The 24423-nt window shown below is 33.8% G+C and overlaps 1 protein-coding gene across 2 annotated transcripts in view; it reads left to right on the forward strand.

Moving 5' to 3' along the window:
* Positions 1-24423, forward strand: part of SNX29 (sorting nexin 29) — a 130489-nt gene that overhangs the window by 77611 nt on the left and 28455 nt on the right. For both annotated transcript variants that reach the window (XM_032983686.2, XM_042798743.1), the window contains exons 19-20: positions 4650-4790; positions 23150-23289. In XM_032983686.2, coding sequence (XP_032839577.1) covers positions 4650-4790; positions 23150-23289 — 281 coding nt within the window. The remainder of the gene's footprint in view (positions 1-4649; positions 4791-23149; positions 23290-24423) is intronic.

A 24423-nucleotide genomic window follows, 5' to 3' on the forward strand; every position in this document is an offset into this window, starting at 1 on the left:
AATTGACTGTTTCAAAGGCAAGAGGTAAAGAAGATGCAAGATTTTGTTGGTAGATTCTGCCTGTAAGAAGGGGAAAAGCTAAAATGTTTGCAGTTTGAACTTCATCCATATAATTTCCTTGCATGATATTTGTTAGCTTTTCTAACCCAACAAAATGTTAAAACAAGTGTATCAACATAGGTGGTTGGAGGAGCAGTCTGTTCCATGTAATTTTTCATTGGTTCCAAGCTTACTTTGTACTGTCTGGGGGAAGAAAAGAGGCAAAGTTAAGAACATCTCCCTCCCTATACAGTCTCTTCTCCCATCCCCCCTGCAATGTTCAAATTGCCAGTCTTAGAAGACGCATAAAATCCATTTAAGAACTGTCATTCATTCCTTGGTTTATCCTGCTGAGTGCTAGCAATGTGCTTCTTAAGATATGTATGTTCTATTAGCATGAGCAGATTTATTAATCTTCTCATCCTTTTTTAACTTAATCTGTTCTATCTAAGCAGATATTCCTGTATCTGAAGCAAGTATTCACATCTTAGAGAAACATTTTATAGCTTCTTTATGGAGAACAAAACTCTAGAAGAAATTAAAGCATTTCTTCTAGTTTGTGTTTACGTTCCTTTTTCTTGCTGAGTAGTGAATTGTAAAGGTAAAACTATGGACCAACAGTGCACCAAAAGTTTTTAAAGCGTTATTTAAAAGCAAATATAAGGAAAACTTTCACCAGTCAAGCTTAGCTGAGTTAACATTTGAAAAATAATGGTACCAATGTGCATGTTATGCTTTTGTATTCATGCTGATTGTGGTGTCTTTACCAAACCAGTTGCTAATTTTTCTTTTCGTTGACACGTGTGAGCATTGATTTGAAAGGCACATGTAACAAACAAGATGATCTCCAGAAAGCCCTTTTTTATTGCTGAGGAAAAGGAAGTTAGAAATACAATACAGTACAGTAATGCAGAAATAGTTTTTTCTCTCACCCTTCTTTTTATTCCCTGCTCCCCCCCCCCCCTCAATGTTTAGTTAGGTGGCAAATGGCACAGTATCTTCCTTCATGTAGATCGATCTCTTTTGCATTCCCTATACTGCCCCTATTTTTTCTTCTTACTTGTAAGAAAAACTATGACCTTGTCCAGCATAGGACTGATTTTTTTATAAACTTTCTCAGTATCTGCTGTCCTTTATGCCATTGGATTTTATATGTGGTTTAGTAGAGTTTCACTGCTCACCTTCCATTAGCATTATTTTCTCCCTTTCTGACATTTTTCTTGCCTCCAGAATGGGACATGAACTCAGAGGGACTTCAACTTCAGCACGTTTGTATTTGTGCAGCTCCCATTCACAGAGTTCTCTGCCTAGAATGCATTTTTCATTATGTATTCAGAAATACATACATACATACATACATACCAGGAAATGTGAGCCATATTTGTAGGGAAAATTCTTAAGTAATTTGGTTTAGGGAAGTTCCTTCCAGATGCTTAATCCGCTATTTCTATAACCATGAATGTAATTGCAACAGAAGAAGATTCTCTAATATCCCATTCAGTATGTCTTTCTACCTACAGTACTTGGGAGAGAGCCAAAAAGTGAATCCTGAATATACCTATCTATATCTTGCATCCAGAAAGAAAAGCACTTACTTTAGACTTCTGTAGGCCTGAAGAACTAGTGTTGATTATATAGGCATATAATATGTGAGGATACACTGGAACTGGAGCAAGTTAGAATCTTGGCCATTGTCCTTTCTTTTCCTCAGGCTTTTATACATAAGTAGTGATGAACTGCATCAAGTTACCAAGTCTGTTACCAGGATTTGTTAACAGCATTTTTGGTCTAGAACTGCTTAGTTTCCTTAACCTATTAAAGAGACTTGGCTCAGAAACCAGTACCATGGTATTCATTTCAGTATACAGTCATTAAACCAGTGCTTTCAAATCAGTTCTCAGAAGTTTTTAGGCATTTCAGTAATAATAAGCAGATAGTTGGCTGAGAAACAAAATATTAAATTACTACTGGTTTTGTTGTTTCTCTTCAGATCTTTGATTTCAGACATGTTTGTGATGATGAAAAAAACAGATTAATACTTTATATATACTTATTAACTGAATTTTTTCTTTCAGCTGGTGTAAATCATAGCTGCAAAAAGGTTACCAATCAATCTTTACATGGGAGACCCGATTGGAAAGTGCACCTAAAGTACAAGCAAAAGCTACTTAATTTTTTTATATATAAGTGAATATTCAAGTAAAGTCTTTTGTCTACACTCAAATAAGCATTCTAGCAGTGATTTTGATTTGGTTTATAAATTTTCATTACCTTGCAAATTACTTAATTAGGCTAGGAAGTCAATGATTTCAGGAAAAAATGGGCATTTGAAAGGAGATGTAGTGATTTGGAATTGATTTTAAAAATGATTAGAGAATAAGGAGTGTAATCCTTCCAATTTTATGTGACACGATCTTAAAATACTGTTCTGTAATTATATGTCATATTAAGGTGTTTTCAGTAGTAGAAAGTAGTTTCACTGTAGGGTGCAACATGATAATTTTGGACAAATGTACACAAAAGTGTGTTTGGCAGCTACAGATTTAATTGATTTCCTATTAAAAGATGGTGAATGATATTGTGCATGCTTTGAAGATGATAGGAATAGTTCTATGACTTCTATGACATTTCAGAACATATATCTCAAGTCACTTGATTTGGTATTAAAAATTTTATTTACAAAGATGATTGTTCCCTGTTATTCCTGTGTTTAAGTTGTATGATCTGTATTTGATTTAAATGAGGATAGCTATATGCCTTATATGACTAGACTAGAATACGTTTAGTCAAGCAGCTTTATATTTAGGATTTACTTGGATTTCCCTACTGGATTTTCATTAAGTGTCTTGAAATACCTTGGCTGGTGAAAGTATTCCCTCTTGAGATAATAAAACTAAATTTGTGCTACATAATGAACTTAAATATGCCTTTCATACTCTATTACATGATTGTCAATAAATTCAGCATGGCACAGGGCTCCAAATGTTGCATTTTAATTTTTTACTTTCTAAAAGAAATCAATATCTATTTACATAGAACAGGAAGAAATTCTTTAACAGATTTATCTAAGAAATTAGTCTGTGTTTTTGCAGTCCATAAAAAATTTCAATTACAGTGTACCAGGTTCCTTAATTATTTAACTACAGGTTACAGCTTAACAGGTAATACTGAACTGCATGATTCACCACCTCACATGTGCAAAGATAAGTGATTAGTTAAATGAGGATTTCTATAAAATAACTAAATTAAAAATAATCTAAGTTTTTTTGTCATCTTTGCCACCAGTAGGGAAGCTGAAACATAAATTTTGGGAATATACACAATATTTCAAATGATATGCTGGTTGAAGTGAGAATAGGCAGGGAGAGAGGTTAGAGCTGGGTGAATAAAGAGTATTTCATAAAGTTTTTACTACATTGAATGTATTTTATTGAAATTTTGCAAGATACTTGCATCAGGAAAAGCTATAATTCACTGTTGGAATTGGCCACATCAAAATTCAAATTTCATTCTTTCCTAGTATTTGCAAAAATACAGTTGTTACTGCCCACTCTGCTTGTGATGGCTGTTTGTGTTGCTTTTTTACATAAGCATTCTCCTAACACTTGCCTTACAACTTAATAAATTACTGTTTATTGTTGAACCAAGGCAGTGCAGTGTCATCAGTAGTGTTCCAGCTTAATTTGTGAAGAAAAATACTGATATTATTGACACACACATGAGAATGAGTGAGCTACAGATTCTACAGAAGCAGCTAAGGAAAGGGTCACTCTGGATTTTGAGATGTAGTGCTTGGTGTATAGTTTCTGACTTGTGCTATTTCAGCATTTCAGCATTCTTTTAAACTGTGGATTCATTTTTGTAGAGGAAAGGTTATTCCCTAGTAATGAATGAAATCTCAGCTTTCTGTAAGTGTATTTCACTTCTGCATGAAATTTTCCTAGAGAACATGAATATTTAGCATGTAATTGGTAATATGCTCATGAAATAGAGCGGCAAACAAAAACAGAGTCACAAAAACTACAGCTGTGTGTAAATTATACTTAATGTCCTATACAAGCAGAAAGAATGAACTGTGTTTATTTTTCCAAACAATAAAATTTGTAGTTTGGTTTTGAATGTTGTTTTTTGGTTTTTTTGTTTTTTTTTTTAAAAAGTAAATTAAGTTTCATGCTTTGGACAAAATATGTTTTGCAATTCTGATTCTACAAAGCTAATTTACAAAGTTGAAAAACTGTGTTGCGTGCATAGAAATTTTATAGTGGTATTAAATTACTTTTTCCTTTGGTCACTGGCTAGTAGAATATGCTGGAAACCATGGTAACAAAAGGTGCTACCATGGTTGCCCCGGAGTCATGTTAAAATGAGAAAGCTATGTTTGTCTTAATTAATACAATAAAAAGAGAGGGAAGAAGGGAGAGAATATGATTAATGACCTGTACAACGGAAACAGCAAGCGTACAGTCAGAGATGTATCTATGGATAAGTGATCCTGGAAGTTTTGGTACCATTGCATCACGAATGTGAAGGTGTTAAGCCATGAATTTTTAATGAGTAAAGGAGATATGTTAGTTCAATGGTTTATTTCCTTCCATGTCTGTATTTTGCAGGTTTATATTAGGATAAAGGATGATGAATGGAATGTTTATCGAAGATATGCGGAGTTCAGAAGCTTGCATCATAAATTGCAGAATAAATACCAGCAAGTGAGGACTTTTAACTTTCCACCAAAAAAGGCCATTGGAAACAAGGTACTTAAAAGAACTCATAGTATCAGTAAGAGTTGGGGAAAAAAACCTTTCCTATCCACACACACAAAAAAATAGGTGACTGTCATAAATAATTTTTACAGCTGCTAGACAGTACCTGCTATTTTTATACAAACTTTGCTCTCAGCAGCTACAGATTCACCAATAATGCAGTTAGTGCTTCGATTTTTCCATTAATTGAAAAGAAGACGGTTTTTATTAAGTGAAATATTGATGACATACAGAACAGATAAATGCACAAAACCTCCAAAGCTGTAATGGACAGATTTATATGTAAAATGTAATCTCTACTCCATTCTTGTAATAAATGCCAGCAATTAATACTGGTCAGTAATTTTTTAACTAGTTCTGTGAATTTTAAAAAGTATCAGTCTAAATTCCTTAAATTTCCTGTGCTGTTCACAACTGTTGTAAGTTCTTTGAACCAGCTTTTGAAAGGTATTTTGGGTACTTAATTCCCATAATCTATGTCTTTGTGTCTTAGGTCTCCCATTTTGAAATGGGAATTTCTGCATTTTCCTATCATACAGGGATTTTGCATTAAATGCAGTAAATATTGTAGTATGTAAGTAGTAAATATGTAGTATCAGGTAGTTTAATCCTTAATTATGGAAACTTGAAAATGTTCAAGAGCTTAAATACACATTGCAACATACATCACAAACCCAGTAAGGATTGAGAATTAAAGTAATTTTTTTTTTTTAAAGGTAGGAATGATCTGAAAAATTTATTAACCTTCACAAGCAAAATATTTGAGATTTAAATCATGCCTATGACCACAAATGTCTATACTAAACCTCTGAGTGCTTGAAAAGGCATTCCTAGTGTTCATCAAATTTGTTACAGTCTTTATATGGGTTTTTCTCTATTTTTTTTTTTTTTTTTTTTCCTCCGCAGAGTGATTGGTGTAGTCATCAAAAGAAAGCTGACACAATGACTAAAATACTCAAAGATCTTCATGACATTTTATTTGGTCTAAGACCACTTTAATACATGTATCACTAAAATGCCAGAATCATGCTAATTATGTCTGTTGCAGCTTTGTCTATGATAGAAAAATCATTATTGCTGATTCATGTGATGCAATATAAACTTTCAAAAACAAATAGAAAAAAGTTATATCTATAAATGCTTTAATGGCATTCAGATGTCAGTGCATGTGGATTGTGAATGTTTAAAGATAGTAACTCTGGTCTGACTTCAAATGATTTCCCAAGCGTTCCATAAAAATAAGTAGGTAAGCTTGGAACATGTGATGTGAAATGAGTAGTAATGCAGATGATCTGGAATAAGTGGTGGTGAATATATATGAATTTTATCAATAAAATCTGTAGGTCTGTCTGCTTGGTGTAAAGTCCAGAGTTAATTAGTTGTTTATTGCCTACTAAGTAAATGAAGGTACTTACGAGAACTTTTTTGTTTTTTTTTCATATATTAGAAGATCATGCATTTTTCATTTCATTTTTAGTGGATAAGTTTGTAATAGATACAATGCATTTTCTTATTTGTTACAAAACCACTTCTTCTTTTTTGAAGTGATGGAGTATCAGCCACTTGAATAAATTACAAAAGTCTTCTAAGCTTTTTTTTTATAGTCTTTCATCACCAATTGCCTTTAAATACTAATTGAATTACAACTTCAGTTGCACGATTGATGCATAGAAAATTATCAGTAGACCAGCTCATTAATAAATTTGTATCGCTTATTCTTTCAGTGCTTTAGATTTGGGCCAAAATTCTACCTTAATCATGCATAAACCAGCAATCACTCTGTATCAGATCTCAGAAGAAATATCTTTTCTTTATAGTAAGAAATGGGTGCCATCCATTGCGCTTCTGAAAGACTACTATGATGAGACACGAACCAGTTGTATAATTGGAACTGATTAGTGATTATACTTCTGGCTACCTGCTGTAAATACCTTGCAAGTCGCAACGTAGTGCTTTCACATCAGCTTTGCAAGACCTTACCACAGTTTATCACACAAGAGCTTATTTTCACATCACAGTGTGTAGGCAAATATTTTGGCCTTTTAGTGGTGCTATTTTCTGTACCATGTCATAGGATGTATTGCATTTAGGAATAGTGTATGGTTTTGTGCAGTATGGTGGATCATGCTTCAGGAACAATTACCCTATAGATCCAGCAGAAATAGTAGCTCCTTGGAACACATTGCACTGTGTGACTGACTGAGATGGGTTAATGGCCTTGAGATGGCCCTCCTTTCCATGACAGAGCAAGTTGAAGTAATTAGAAGGTTTTAAAATTCAGTGTAAAATGAATTACTGTGGGAATGTCTGTCTTCGAATTCTGTAGAACTTTCAGTTTAGGATGAGGGATTTGTGCAGTATGCAAATACTTGGTAATGTTTACAAATGCATATGTTTGGTAATAAGCCTTAGAAGAGATAATGTCAGTACTACTTTTTTCAGTACTGCTTTTTTAACGTTAGTGGCTGCCAAAGCATGTTCCCTTTTAGATATGCTGTTAGATTTCAACAGAAATTTTTCTCTGATGTTCTCTTACACTGTTTTTAATAGAATTGCAGCTGTTATCCCATTTCTAGATTAATCAATACAATATTAAATCAGTACCTTAAATTAGTAGCTAAATTCTGCTAACGAAAGTATTCAGTTTACATGAATCTCTCTCTGGTTTTCATATTCTTTACAAATCCTCTGTGTTATCAGGTGCCCAAATAACATATTGGTAAAACACAGTCGTCCATGTGTAAATGGCTCAAAATTACTATTTTACAGCTTTTGGAAACTGGTGTTGTGTGCTTTTATATCCTTCAGGTCTGTACCTGAATAATGTTATTCATTGCATATCTTCAATACGCTGTTTGGTACTGTGAGGCTAATGAAGGTGATATGCTTATTCTAAATGTTAGTGTCATTGAAAGAGGGTTTTGCTGTAATTGATATCTCCCTTAATACCAGCACAAAATTTGGTGTTCAACTATATGTCTTAGATTGAGGGAAGCTCCAAGACCACCAGAGGACACCATGCTCTACAGAATGACCTAAAACCACTACTGTGGAGTCACAAAATGCCATCTTCTGTTTTGCTATGCAAAATATTGGAGCTCTGAGGAGGGAACTTGACTAGAAGCGAGTAATGCAGAAAAAAAAAAATACTGTGGAGAACTACTAATTTTCATGCATAATTTTCCCACTTACTGCAGTAGAAATTGGGGAGATCAGGTTCAAATGTGAAATTGCAGATTTTGACACAGGGAAAATGCAAAAAGAAAGTAGATTTTCACCTGAATGGTGATTTTTAAAAGTGAAAAAAACATTTATTATTGCACATATATCGTCATCAAGTAGCAGTGAATCTGAAAATATTTAACAGTTGTAAAACAATAGATTAAGAAACAAATATCTATATTAATTCTAATTATTACATTTTTAGTATATTTTTGCCTTTCACCTGTTTGACTTAAGCTGGGACAATTTATCTTAACAGTTCATGTTCGTGATCTTTCAACAAATTTTGTATGTAGGATTAGAAACTAGCTTTAATGCTTGAGGAAACAGCAATTTAATATACAGAAAACCAATTAGTAGAAAATGAACAGACAAGAGGAAAGAATACTGCTTTTGACAGTTAACCTTTTTTCAGTTGGAAAGAAAAGTTTGTATTTGCCTTTCAGGTTGGTAACCTTATTTTCAGTGCATTAGTTTAAACGTTTGAATATAGTAACTTAGAACTAATGTAAAGCAATGAAAGGAATAATTTGTTTTAGAAATGTTGCTTTGAATCAAACCAGAACAGCTAATTTCATTACTGAAGGAAAATATAACAGTAATGCTTGCAAGACCTCATGTATTAAGTTCCATATATACTAGTCCCTGTGCTGTGTATTTTCTACTAATGATCTTTTAGTGCTGGTAGCAAATAATTGTCAAAATCTTTATAACTAGGCCGTGCAGGAATAAGTGTTCTTCCTTCAATTTTTTGATGTTTTGTTTGAGTGAAAACAAGAAACGTATTTGTTCTCTTTTGTTGCATGTATAAGAGAAATGTCATGTATGACAATGTATCAGCCTGGTTTGTGGTTTGCAAAGTATCTTAGATGTAGGTGTATATACCAAGACTTGTGATTTAAACCCATGGTTTTCTTGCATGGAATAGATTTTTGCCTTTTAGCTAGCCTTCAGGTACTTTGGATCTTTTGAATTCATACTTCCATTATCACAGTTTAAGTCTTTGTGACTACAGGCTTCCTGTCAGGTTTCTAACATCCAAAGGACAGGTTCAATTTCGTGAGCCAGACTCAAACTGGTTTGAGTTGTGGAGCTCCTGAAGAGAAGCTTCATTTGATCATAATACTTGATTGCAAAGGGATCCTTGTATGCTCTTGCATAGAAATACTGTTTATTTTTTTTTCATTTGAGTCCTTACAAAAAAAAAAAAAGCCCTTTAGCTTTTGTTGGTGCTGTGTTTGTGTCTCACTTCTTGAAATGTTGCTTTCAGACTAATGATTAAGTAATAATATGTGAGTATTTACTCGACTTACTATTCTAATTTTTTGAGTATTGCAAAGTCCTTAAAATTTCAGTAGCTACTTCTGCATTGGGCAGATTATAACACATAAAGAATGGATTCTACTAACTCAGTAGGCATCTAATTAAGTATCCTCTTGCAAGGGTATTGTCCCAGTAGAGGACATATCAAAATAGAAATGGTTCTTTTCTTCCACTGAAGATGTGAATTCAGTGATTGTGTAAGTGTTTAGAAATTGAATATAAGGTAGCTTTCCACTGAGTGCTGACTTAACTGCATGATATCCTTTGCTTTTCTTAAAAACATTGGATACCCCATATGGAAAGAATACACAGCACTTTTCTGAGATTAGAAGAGAGTGACTTTGCCATGACTCCTCAGTTGCATAGGAGGAACAATACAGAAATCTAAAGTAAGTGTTCTGTCTAGGAGAAAATGTTGAGAGCAACATCGTTCATAACTTTTATCCCATGCAACTGAGCTGTTTCTCCTGTCATATCTTGTTTCATGCCCAAATGTTAGTTCAGTAAAGTAAACGTCTCTCTTATCAATGACTAAGGTAGATTGTAGATTATTTTGTGTATCTAATTATTTTAAAAGTTTGTTAATACTATGTGTATGTATCTTAAAAGATATCTATTTGTATATACTTATATACACATGTGCGCATGTGACAACATCAAAGACAGCATTTAGTATATATATGCAGTTGGCTACTGGAATATATCTTGTTATTTTGCAAGTTCTATTCACTAGGGACTTTGTCTTTCTCCCATTTATGTCAGTGGAAATCTGGAAATCTTGCCTTTGCACTAACAGTGTAGATGGCTTCTTTTTTTTTTTTTTTTTTTTTTTTTTTCCTTTTCCTACCAGCATAGCTGCTTTTTCTATCCATGTCTGGTCTGTTCTGTTTGCCTGTTGCAAACTCTGATGCAGGATAACTACCTTAGGATTAAAAGGTATAGAAGGTAAAGATTTTAGTGCAAATAAAACAAAACAGAATATAGTTTCTGTCATATGCCTATAATATTTATTGTTTTTTAAAAGTTTATAAAGTAAAGCGTTGTCTGGGTCTGTGTATGTGTGTGTGTGTATATGTATGTGTATGAAGTAATCTGAAACCATTCAAATTAGAGTTTTAATTTTAACATTTTTGTTCTTAAGGTTTTCACATTATGCCATTGATGTGTAACCCCTGTTACATATTTCCTTACTGTAAAATGTTGATCTGCCATTTTGGGCCAGCAGGACGTGTATGTTCAGACAAGTATCCTTTTAAAGCTGCTTTTTAGACCAGATGATGGAAGTACTGGACTCCTCTTGGAAAGAGATGAAGAAGAGGAGGAGCATGAGAGGAATAAGGTTTTTTAAGAAGGCCCCTCCTGAGTTTGGCAGAAAGAAGCAAGGGAAAATGCTGCAAGGCTCTGCATCATGCATAGGTCAAGGAAGCAGTGCAGTCCTGTATTATGTTTCAGAGTTAGTGGTTGAGTGGTAAGCTGTCCTTGAAATTCCCCTGAGGGGAACATTTCTGGGTTAGGGACAGAGGATGCCAGACCAGTGCATTTCCTGAAGATTCCAGTATTGATTCTCTACTTCCTCTTTTTCACTTGTTTTCTACTGTCCTTGTGGCATGAAGTGATTATTTATCTGCAGGTATCTGAGATACAGTTCTGGTGTTTGAGATTTCATGTCAAATTTTGTGGAAGTACTTTTCTGTGGGAAAGAGGGGGATAGCTGCTACTGGGTTGGGCTGAGGAGAGAGATGATTTGAGGACATAAATGTTTGGGGAAAAAAACCCCACAATTATTTTGCTAGTATTTTTCAGAGTGTATGATGCTACATAGTTTTCTTTCAAGATTGTTGACATATTCAATAGAGCTATTTCTGCTTCCTCAAGAAAGGACCTGGGTGTTTGCCATAATCAGTCACATTTACAACCCAGAATATGAATTCAAAACTCAGTGCATATTGTCCTATGCTCACTGCAGTGCACAGTACACTACATAATTTGTATACATACGTTAACACAGTATGTATTTTGCTACTGTCATCCAGTTAAACTGTGAGATACTGTTGTCTCACAAATGAGCATTCAGGACTGACAGAAACAAGGAATGAAATTTCCTGCATCTTTCAGATCTGGAGAAGGGCCTGTGTTCATACTTTTTAAAAATTCACTACTATCCCAACAAATATCCTAGACTATCACATTAATAAAATCTCTACCAGTAATTCTAGACTGAGTTGGAAAAATCATGTTCATGGTTTAAAGGATCTAATTAACAAGTTGCATGCGGATGTCTAATGTACAATTTATTGCCATGATAGCAAATGTGATTGTGATAGTTAATGTACTGTCAGTGTTTGAAATACGTGTTTTAAAATAGGAAGTGTAACAATTCCTTTTTAACTAGTACATAGACAATAGCAGAATAAATACGTAATTCTTGAAAGAGGATGATTCAGAAAGAACCTTAGGGAAGGAGGTAACTTCATTTTAGAGTTGGGTGTTTTTGTGTCCTGATTCAGAAAAGCATTTCAGGACATCCTAAAATTTAAGTATGTGTTTGACTTGCATTGAAATCAGAAATGCAGATATGTGTGATTTGTATTTTATGGGGTTTAGTAAGTCATAGACACTATCCTTCATCAGATGAGTTTGTCAAAGTCATACTGTCATAGGGAGCTGTGACTAAGAAAGCAGAGAAGAAAGTAGAACTTCTAGCAAATGCCTTTGGGGCAGTGAGCTAAATAATATTTCATAGTACTAAGCTTTGATATCCGATGTCTTCAAGTAGAATTAGTAGACAATTATGACTCTGTTTCAGAATTGGAATACATTTATTAAAGGAGAAAAGCTTTGGAAATAAAAATCCTTAAGTTATATATTAAAAATTTGAAATGAAGGATTACTTTCATTAATGCTTACTTAATTTGATTTTTGGATGATGTAATTATAGATGCTTAAATTCTATATTATTCTTTATTTTCAAAGTGAGTAGATTTTAATTTTCGATCCTGTTAGTGGACTTGCTCGTACATTGAGTTATTTTCATATACTATTTTGCCTTGTGAGCTTTAGGAAAAACTGTAGCTAATATGAATTTGACAGAAATGCTTGTGCTTTACTATGGCTAAAAAGAAAAGAAAGGGGTCCATTTGTATTGTGCTCAAATCAGGAAAGGAACACAAATTAATCTTATATGTATAGCCGTATACGCTATTTCTATAGCACTGTTTTTCATGGCATTCTAAAGCCATAAAAGAAACTGTGTCCTCTAAGATCACAATATTACTTCGTAACTGGAAAGCTCAGTTCTCAAAGTGTATGAGCTTTAAGTAGCCATTGAGATTAAATTATTACAATCTAGTTTTCAAATAGGTAATTTAATTGAAGTACCATACAGGTAGAAGTAAAAATAATTTCACACTTGTCATAATTATTAAGATTTCTAGTCACAGCACACCTTTTTTCTGACACTGTCACTTGCACACTACAAGGGACTACAGAGCATTTCAGATTTTGAATCCAAATCCTCTGGTATTTCTACTGGAAAAGACTGCAGTTGATGTTTTATGTATACAGCACTTAGAAAAGAACATTCAGTTCTTCATTTCCATTTTTTTGTTATATCACTATCTAAGAGAAGAGAAATAAGTCAGTAAGAAATGGTTGGCTTTTATATGACAAATACTTTATAGCAAACACTTCATCATCAAGTTCTGTGATATGATATGTCTGGGTTACCTGAAGCTCAGCATGAAGGTTAAAGCTAGCACTGTGCAGAGTAGTCTATTTCATTTTCGGTGGTTTAATTTGAAAGGTAAACAGTTTGCCAACTCATACTTCTCCATCTCTTTCAGAATGTCCCACTGAATTAATGTGATCATTTGGTACTCAAGTGTAACATTTAATGAAAATAGTGAATTGAGACTTTTCAAGTTGCAAAAATTTGCTTTTAATTGCTGTTGAAGTTTAGGAAGAAGGAGCACAGACTATTTAGGGTTTACGAAACAAAATTTTGCCTGTCGGTTTTATTTTTGCTGTCTTGTAATCCTATGTTAAGAGAAGCAGTTTATTCTAACAAATTATTGAAGATGGAGCCAATAGAAACTGTTCAGATGGTGTTGTTTTACATCGTGATATTATGGGGGGAAAAAAGAAAGTAATGTGATTTACATGCTGCTTGGACCACTGCTAGATAAAAATATTGCAGTTTCGTAACAACTCATGCATCATTTAGGTATTCTAGTTGTCTGCTGGTATAAAATGAAAATACAAAAATAATTTTCTAAATTTATTTCTTAATGTGGTGGTGATGCTGAATTACCAAGTTACTTGAATTAATAAATTTCAGAGAGAAATAAAACTAAAACCTACTTTCTCTGAGTTTGAAATGTTACCCACATTTTTCTGTCTTTCTGTACATATAAGTACCATTCTGTATTTTATTCCCCCCCTCCCCCCAATGTATTGTTTCATAAATAACGGCAAATTTTAATCTTGTTTGCTGTACACCTGTTGGGGTGATTGCTAGTATTATGCATATTTAGTGTTACTTTTTAAAAAAAATGGAGACAACAAATAGTGAATATTTCACATTCTGTGAAATGCTGGAGACACTTCCTGCATGAAAAATCTGGTTTTCCTCATTGTACCATGTAGACTATCTTTACATGAAGGCACTATAAATAACAGGCACTTGATATCAGTATTCCTCATTCATTCAATTTTAATTTTAGAAAACAGAACCGTCCTATCAGAGTGTATCTAAATAAAATCTCTATTAAAGAAGCATCTAGTCTTCTGAGTGGGAGTAAAGTTCATAGACTGTTTTGTATCCCACTAGTTTGGCAGCTGTGGTGGTAAACTGCTGTGTTAATGAATTTTTTTGATTTTGGTGGTTGGATTTTTTTTTTTTTTTTTTTTTTTTACGTGCTAGAGTTAAAACATTTCAAATAAATATGTTTGGATACTGTTAGCTCACAGGTGTAAACAGTAGACAGAAGCTATCAGCTTTCTTGCAGATCTCCTTTTGATGTTTTAGATGTTGTGGGTTATGAGCAGACTAAGCGAGACTGCCGTAATCTTAGCCGGATCTGTCAGGAGAGAGCTTAGCCAAGAGAGTGGTAGCTGGGCTGTTGTGTGACTCCCTGAAACTGTCCCCTTCCAGCACTTCTGTGCCAGTCTGCACCCATCCATATTCTCTTAGTATCCCCCCTTGTGTCTTTCTGGAGCCATCCAACAAGAGAGAAATGGCCCAAGTTCTGCTTGAAGGTTTTTACTGGAAAGGGAAAATATTTACTGAAAAGTGGTAGAGAAATAATTGCTACTGAATTTGGGGGAATTCTGAAAGCAGTTTCTTTCACTTGCTGAGAAAGTACAAGAGAAATTGTAGTTTTCCATTAACCTGTTTGTGGGTTTGGCTCTTTGCTGTGGTTTTTATTTTTTTTATTATTTTATTTTTAAGAAAAGTCATCACTGTAAGATAGTATATACAAGCTTGTACACTGTAAGCACTGTGTGTACCATGTTCCTAATGGGTTTTGGGGTTGGTTTTGTTGTTTTAAGTTTAGAGTCTGTCTTTACTGCTCTTCAGGGCATTTTCAAACCTGATAAAAGAAAGAAATTAAGCAAGAAAACTGCAATATTGGGGGAAAGCACTGAACTGAGACACATTTTAACTAATATTGTTGATAGTTATTACTGTAATATAGGCTAATAAAAAAATGGATCTCAATTTCATGAACTGTTGTAGTTTCCAGAATCTCCTGAATGAAAATATTGAATAGACTGATAATACTTGGTGTGAGGAGAAAACAGAAATAAAGTATTCTTGTTCAATAGCTGAGCAAAAGATGAACCCTAGGGTCCTTACTATAGGATGCAGTTTTCTACTGATGCTTTTTAATAAACAGTTGATTCCTGAGCAGTTGACAAATTGACACGTGGTTGGCATTTACGTCTTTAAATAACATAATATTTAGATGACACTGGATTTTGTTAGGATAATGTTACCAGTTGAGTTGCTTTTTAATAGTGGCATTAAATACAACACTAAAAAAAGATGAGTTTTAGTTTTATTCTCAAGCTTTCTTTTTTCTGTTGATAAATTTATTAATTTTTAACACTTTCTCAGAGTTTTGAGAAAGTTTTGCCATTTGGATTGATGATTTTGCTAGCTTGAAAATGCAGTGTATCTTGAGAAACATATCTGGTTCCTGGATTTTGTAAATGCCTGAGCCAGTTTAGAGAGGTACAGGACATAGTTTGACTGACATTTATTACATGGGGGAGGAATTTGTCAAAATGGGATTGTCTGTTGTTTTGATAGGGCCTGGGGTCTACACACTTCTACGTATCTGTTAACTTGCCTGTGCTCTGGAGTTGTTTAGAGGATGCTATACAGCAACATTGTATTCTAAGAAAGCATGAACACAACCTTAGTATGACTATAAACCTTAGTAGCTATAATGCTGTGATATATAAACTACCCTGTTACTCAAAATAAAAGGTAAGACTTTTTTCAAGAATTAACATTGGAATGAAACACATATTTGTGAGGCACAGACTGAGCTTGCACTTCTTCTGGTGACCTGAGAAGGCTGGCACAGCTGCTGAGCAACCATTTCCTTACTGAACAGGCTGGCTGTGCTGAGCAGCTCTGCATAGTACTGCAGGAGATGCCTCGGGTCTCAAAAAAATCAGAAATGCTAATGAAAATGTTGCAATTGTCAACATAAATCTGTGCTAGACTGAGGGCATTGATAGCACTGTCGCTCACACTTAGCATGCCTGCTGCTGGATGGTTTTGCAGCAATGCCTTTTTCAAATTACTTTATTGGAAAGCACTACCTACTTTCTGGTATCATTGAAATGAATCTAGAGTTGGAGATGGAAATGTATCAACTATTTTAGTAGAGAAACACAGAATAATAATTGCAATTATGTAATAAATCTGCTTAAAGAAAGATTTCTTTCCAAAACTGACAACTTTTCAATACTTGATTTCTTCTTTGTATCTCATCCTCTTAAATTCCTGTTTGTTCCACTGAACAGTAAATGTACAAAAAAGGTTACAGTGGGATGGGAAAAACAGGAATTGATGTATTGTATACCCTTGTTTTGTTGTGTAACGCTAGCCTGATTCTGCCATACAGAAACTGGCAATACAAGTAGGATGGAAATTTTAAGCTCATGTAGTTTCAAAAAAAATGAATTTTGAGATTTTTTTTTTTCATGTAGTATGGTAGTATTTGGTATATTTAGTATTGGAAACTGTACCTCTGTAAAACTGTTTCATGATGCAGTAGTTACTGAAGGACCAGGTGTATTCAAGTCATGTTTTATTGTGACCTTTGCAAAGCTGTCAATTAAACTGTAAAAATTAATACTTGTTATCTAACTATTTTTTACTCACAAATCAGTGAGAATGACTGAGTAACTGAACGTTTAATTAGCTCCTGTTTCAGCTTGGGATTTCCAGCTTCATTTTTGAGGTTAACAATTTGGTGTCTTGTAAATAGTCAAAAACTGATATGGTAATTTTGCTAAGACTGGTTGACCTGGGTAGTGAAAAATATTAGGCTACACTAGAATAACCTAACTTTATTTCTGCATTTGCAGGTTTATCTTTGAATAGTACTATTGTCAGCTTTATTTGGGATGGGATGCATTGTGTGGTATGAGAGACTCATACAGCTCTCATTAAAGTCCTAATGTCATATTTCTGTTTATTTTAATTGAGTTGAATTGAGCCCTGAGCTGTTTGGGGGTCTGGTTTTGGGTTTTGTACTTTTTTTCCCTAAGCACTAACAATAGAAGGTTAGTTAAATAATGGTTAGAACATCAGAAGCAATGCATTTCATGTTGATTGCAACAGCACCAAACCCAGAATATAAAAATGTTTTATGTGTCCCTAAATCATGGCAGGTAACCATGGCAATCATACCATTTCCAACAGCTCATGGAAAATATTTGAAACATCTTAAGTGAGCTGTCCCATTAATAATGAAGAATATCACTGTTTTGCCATCTGTTACATACTAACAATGTATATGAAAGACCAGCAGTTGTGTGAAACAATTTAAACTGCAAGTTGGAATGAACTTGACGTATAATGAAAAACTTCAAAACAGTATAACTAAAATATGGCATGTCAGACTCTGCTTTTTAGTTTTGTAGCTTAACATCATCTTCTAATATCTGTTGAGAGTCTATAAGATATCCTTCATTTTTAGAGATTTGTAATTTGATATTAGCATTTTGCTGTGGGCAGAAATTTGGCAAATTCTCAGTCAAAAAGAATTTCATAAAATATTTTGGGAGACATTAATTTCAGATTCAGAAAATATTTTCCCAGATGTGTTTTGATGCTTCTGTGATATGAAGCAGTTTTGCTTGTTAACTGAAATTTTGTGGACTCTTAATCAAAAGTGTATGCTCTTGAAATGTAGGCTGGGAAATAACTTTGACAGTAGTTTGTGCAGAAACAGTAGTAGCTTCCCCCCCCCCCCCCCCCCGAAAATAGGTCTGCAGGTTGAAAGTAAATATTGGTACGTCAAGCCACAATTAACAATTTGTGTACAATATAAGTTTACTCTACATAAATTGGTGGTAAATGTGGCCAAGATGGCCTACAGATGCATGTCGGAATCTGTCCATATTTTTTATGTGAGTCTGTCTCTGTATAGCGCCCTTTCTTTTAACAGGGAAAAAGAAATTCTTAATCAGTTAGAAAGGGCAGCAGGTTATGGTTGTAGGCAATGTATCCCTGCATGTACTAGTTCCTTTTCTGTGCACCGAATGCTTTCACAGATAGTTAATCAGGTGGTGCTGAATATGTGTGGCTTTCTCTTTGGTCATATTGGAGCTGCTTTTCAAATACAGTAAGGTAATTTCAGCATCATTACAAAGAGTGACAACAGCTGTCCATAAATATTCCCTCACGCTGGGAATCTTTGGCTCTGGAGAGTTTATCTTTTGGATTGAAAAGAAATCTCAAATCTTGAAAGCAGAGCTCTTGCCTTCTTTGTATATTCTTTTGCCCCCTGGAGTGCCATGGGATGAGGGATTAGGTTTATGAATACAGTAGGTGTTTTACAAGTAATAGTTAAGAGTTAAATTTCTTCAAGTTTGGTGGGATCATTCAGTCTGCCACTGGACCCAGTTAGAAGAACTGAAGGGGCCAGCTGGCCTTGCCTTTTGGTTTTAAAGTTAGTAAGATTTTGTAGCCAATTGTTCAAATACTTTAATGGAAAGATTTGTAGAAACAGATTCTAGGGCCTGACTCAGGGAAAAGCTTCAAAACATGTGCTTACAAATTGGTTATGGAAGGGTCTAGTATGTTACAAATATGGAGAAAAACTTAATATAGAACAGTCTGTTTTTTCTGTAATAATTTCAAATTCTGTATAATTTGTGTCCTATAAACAGTTACAGCTCTTGAATGTATAGGAACCAAATATGTATAATGTTGGTTTAGTGCCATTTTTGGTATGTGCTTCTGGAAAAAAAAAAATCAGTGACACAATTATTCAAAATTTATTTTTATAGCCAGATTTGAAAGAACTTACTGGTTTTTGTCCAGAGCTTCTGCTAGTACTGTTTTTTTAAAAAAGCAACATAAGTAATAAAGGCAGGTAAAATTCATAAAGCATTCCTGCAAAGAAAAAGAGGCATTCATGAGGCAAAGAGAAAATCTTCATTGTGATTTGGATCCCAACTGGTCAAACGACTGGCTTGATGATTCAAGACACAAGTTCCTTTTCCTTGTCAGAGACAAGACCTGCTATTTATTCATCTTACCTATTCCATTTCTTCTATAATTTTTTCTTACCTGGATTTCAGAAAATACCTTTAATCTTTTTAATAATACCCATCCATATTTTTGAGAGCAGGTCTCCTTTTTCAGCTATGTTAGCAGCATTTCTCTTCAGTGTGATCTTGAAAGTGTGTGTTTATTTAGTACTTTTACTTTATCTTTCCATACATGCATTTATTTTCCTAAAAATGAAATTATATAATCTAACCTTTAATACTGTGACAGTTTTTGCAAAAGTATATGTAGTTGTAATTTTAAGAAAATTACTTTGTCCCCAATGTACATTCATATCAAGCACACATAAATCTGTATATTGAATCTTAGGGGAAAATCTTTGCTGTTTCCGGTGTGAATAAATATGCAAGTGTAGATTTGTATTGACAGATATAATCTCTTACAATCACCAAAAATAAGTAATAAAAGTATGATACAAATCCAAATCTTTCCCTTTTGCTTGTAAATAAAAATACCATTTAGGAGTGAGAATATAAAATACCAGCTAGATTTCACTTGTAGATAATTCAATCCAATGAAAAGAGGGAAACAGTTACCTGTTTATAATTTGAGATTGAAAAAAATTGGCCAGCCTTTGAACCAATTGTGGGTTTTTATTACCAATTAGTCTATTTACTACTTTGTGACAAAACCTCTTTACTACTGCAGCAACTTGGCAGAAATAACTGCATGATAAAATAATTCCTGAGTAGCCAACCTGCTGTTGCAAAATGCACATTTAATGATAAAGTATAGACTTACAGCTGAATCATTTTGACCTTGGTTTACATGCATTCTGCTAAGGACAATGGGCCGTAGTACATGGTACAGAATTTCATGGTAGATTGCTCAGTGTTTGTTTTAAAGAACTTTTATAACTGTTCTCAGGCTGAGTGTAATTTCTGTGATTTTTCTCTATTTTGTTTGAATAAATGGCAGAAAAATAGCTATATTATAAGCACTAATTCAATCAGCTGCAAACAGCAAAAATAGATTCCTTAAGGATATTCTCGCAGTCTTAATTAGAAAACTGTTTTGTGCCATTATTATCTGTAGTTAATGAGATTCTTTACAGTAGCAGAAAGGATAGAAAGTACCTACTTTCAGCATTTTGCTCCTGTGTTTATAACAAAGTGGTCCTGCCTGTGAAAGATGCATTTATTTAAATACATGTGGAGTACAGAAGTCATACTAAAAGAATGCAGCTTCTGATTAAGAGCAAATTTGAACATAATAGAAATGATTTAACTGAAAATACTGTTGTTGAGGATTTCTGACTAAAAAAACTTAAGAGCTGAAAATGTGCTAATGAATGTGGTACTTTAAAAATGAAGAATTTTTTCTTGGAGGCTTGAAAACATAATTGATAAAAGTGATGAAATTAGCATCAAGGAAATGTAGTGGGGGAGAGGCTAGTTCTTTGGAATGGCTCTAACCTGAGGCTGGATCTGCACTGGGAGCAGGCTTGTAGAGCAAAGCAATGCTTCTCTTTCCTCTGTTACACACAGTCAGGTAAGACCAGGGAGAGGGTTACTCCATGATTCAAATGGTCTCACGTGACAAACATCACCACTACTCATGGTTAAAGCTTTCAGAAACAAAGCTGTTCCACAAACCTTTTCTTCTCTGAGATCCATGTGCCACACTTGTCTTCTGCCTCGCACAGCTGGTAGCAAATTAGTGTCTCTAGCAATGTGATTATGTGATACATTACATCTTTTGAGTGAAAAGATGGGAAGACAAGGCCATTCCTTGAGCTAGTCAAAGAATCCAGTAGGAACAAAAATATTTGTGAAAAGAGGAAAAATAAGAAAATTTGTTAGCCAATTAGTTAATTAGTATTGCACTACACATATTTATTATTAGTATTCCATTTTATTCTAATATCATGTGTTGCCACATATTAAAATTTTTGCTTTGACTTTTCCCAACAGCTTGTATAGACTTCTGTTCCACACATTTGTCCAAACTTCATCAGTGCAGCGGGGCATGGAGCAAGCTGTTGTTCTGTTCTTTTTGAGTAGTAACTGTACTCACCTGTGGAGTACAGGGTGAGTGACTCAGCAGAGTGGATTGCATGAAGTGTCAACAGTGCAGCTTTGTTTTTTAATAAAGTATCAGTTTCCAAGAGTTTTCAGACTTCATTACTTCATTTATCAGTAAATCAATTAACACTAGAATCACTAGCTACACTATTGTAGTGAGCGTATGTTGCTGAAAAACAGTGTGACTGATAAAAAAGAAATAGAAAACCATGTACTGTGTAGGTGTTTTTATTTTCATACTGATCTTGATTATTACATGTATTTATATAAAACTGGAATGTGAAGCAGGGCTGGACATCTGTGTAAGTTCATACCTTGAAAACCAAAAAAAATGAATCTATATATTTTGGAATTTTGTGAACTTAATGAAACAATACAAGCACTGCCTAAGTTTTTGAAGCCTGTAAGTATAAATGTCTTGAGCAGAAAAAGTCTTCCTTAAATTATACAAAATCAGGCTGTTTTTAGTATACAGGATTACTTGCCAATATTTGCAAATGTACCTTACTTAACATCGGTTGATTTTTATTTATTTTTTAATTCTGTGAATTTAAATTTCTACTTTAAGAAGTGCCATTCAGAATGTTTTCACAACTTCCTGTGTCTCTTAAGAATATTGCTGTTCTTGGTAACTTCTAATGAGGGATAAGAACAGAACAAAATGTCAGTAGAGGTGCTAGGAACTCTACAGCAGTACTCCTGAATTCAAAGGAGCATCCCTGCTTTGATGATGAGTTAGTCTGTTTTACCAAAGGAGGGAATCATCTTCAGATTTACATCCCATGCACAGCAGCATAGCTTGAACCTTTTTAATACAATGAATTTATTCAGTGTTGTCAAATGTATTTATGGTGTTTTGTTAGTGGGTTGTCTTTTTTTTTTTTCTAAGAAGGATTTGTCTCAATGACTTCTCTTACGCAGATAAATAATATAGGTTGGATAGACACATCTTACAGATAATAGTCTTCCTTTGAGAGCTGTAGTTGTCTAATAATAGTTCTGGCTTCAAGCCTAGAGAATATGCTCTGAGATTTAAACCAGGTCATCAGAATGCTTGCGTTTCTGAGATATAGCATACTGGCTGTAGCATAAACCATCCAGCACCTGATTTCATTGTAAACCTATTATAGTCTTATGTTAGTGTGAAATGTGTAGATTTTATATTATGGTTCACTGTAATTGTGATCCCTCACAGGAAAACATTTAAGCTACATGCAAGTAATAGGATACATGGTGTTGTGCAGGTTGTTAGACTTTTGATTTGTAAGTCCCTCAGCAGAATGTGGAGTTTATAGAATTATTTCCTGGGGAAAATATAGTATAGAATCGTGAGATCTAAAATACTATATGAACTTCAGTAAAACATTTTTATGAGAGTTGTGATACAATCTTTAAAAAAGCAATCTACTATATGAAAAATCCATCAGAAAGTAATAATTTATTAACATAATAAAAAAGCTGGAGAAATATTAATCTATACTGCAGTTTGTGTACCCAACATTTGAAAAGTATGGATTGTGAAGAAATTGTGGGAATAAGTTGCTATTTCCTCCTGTGAAGACTGGTAATTCTGGATCTCAAAAAGAGCAATATAAATTGTTATGTCACTGCCTCTATGCCACTGTTAGGCATTACCTTTCTAAAATGGTAGAATTTTATGGAGATCTACTATTAGGAAAAGAATTCTGGTCCACAGAAGAGGCATTCTGCCAAGGAGAGAATTTGACATGCTGTCAATGGATGTTTTTGTGAAACAGGTTTTTATTAGGTTGCATGATTTTCCTTTATCTACAAGAAGGACAGAGCCAAGGGTCTTCTACATATTGCCAACGTATTTCCATAGACATAATGAACACAGATCATCAAAGAATCAAATTTTGTGCTGATTAGGACTATTTAGTTACATTATATAATTGAAAACCATATTCTTTGTGCCACTTATGTTTTTTGCTTTGTATTTATAGGATGCAAAGTTTGTAGAAGAGCGACGCAAGCAGCTACAAATTTACCTAAGGAATGTAATGAACAAAATTATTCAAACTGTGCCAGAATTCTCAGCCAGTCCCAAAAAAGAGACTCTTATTCAGCTGATGCCCTTTTTTCTGTAAGTATCTGTCAAGTAGTCAAGAAAATATTAAGCTTTTTTCATCACAATTTAATTTAAAATATGACAGCATCTCCAAAGTCTTTAAAAGAGTGGTTTTTTAAATAGAAGGTTCCTCTTCAAATTATAAGTTCTTTGGTTATATCTAAAGGAATATATGACATATATAGTAATTTTTGTTTATTTAAATGGTGATGTTGGACAAAAATCAGTGTAAACCTTTCAGAAATATCACAATTTTAAAATCTGCCTCCATATGTAATGTTCATACATTAGGTGCTTTCAATTTCTTTAATTTGGTCTTTTTCAGTTTTGTTTGGTTTTTGTTTGAGTGGGGTTTGTATTTTTGTTTTGAAATTTATTTTGAGGGATGAAGGTGGAGCACTATTAGGGCATTTACTAACCAGATTAAAAAGACAAGCTGTTGAACTCTTCTAGCTGAATTTTGCAATCTTCTGACACACATTCTGATTTCATATGTCGTCTGTTAAGAATCTCAAAACATACCCTTTGGTATAAATCATACAACGGATATAATCTGTTAAAATATTTCTATTTTGCTGTAAATATTGTTCTTTACAGTATTTGTAAATGACATTTAGAACTATTTAAGAAATAGCATTAAGGAAAATTTGTTTTTGAAAGTGGAGTTATATCACTAATAGTTTAATAGATTTTCAGTACTACACTTGTACAAATTATGTATAGATTGAACACACATTCATAGTAAGCCATCATATTAAATTTGCTGTCCACAAACTTCTGCACAGGGATTGTGCAGCCATGCCTGTGAATCAATGGATGGATGAATTTGCAGAATCAAGACCAATTTAAAATTAGTATGTTTCAGTAGAAGCTGTACTATTTGCATGATGTTGTGCAGAGTTTCAAATTTTCAAGTTGAAACTTTATTGCAAGAAAGCTGTGTTTATTAGAAAATGTAATAGATACATGGAAGAATGACAAGATGTATTTTGTGGCATTCATATTTTTTTCAATTTTTCCTGGATTTGAAAAAGCAAAAATCAATTTAATGAGACATCTTGATGAAGTTATAAATGGCAAGATTATGTTTGTAGGGACAAACATCTCAAAAGACTTCTCCCTAAGAACCTATTTTGTAGAATTTGACTA

The sequence above is a fragment of the Tyto alba genome, unplaced genomic scaffold (genome assembly GCF_018691265.1).
Source record: "Tyto alba isolate M040663 unplaced genomic scaffold, T.alba_DEE_v4.0 Super-Scaffold_28, whole genome shotgun sequence".
Lineage (NCBI taxonomy): Eukaryota > Metazoa > Chordata > Aves > Strigiformes > Tytonidae > Tyto > Tyto alba.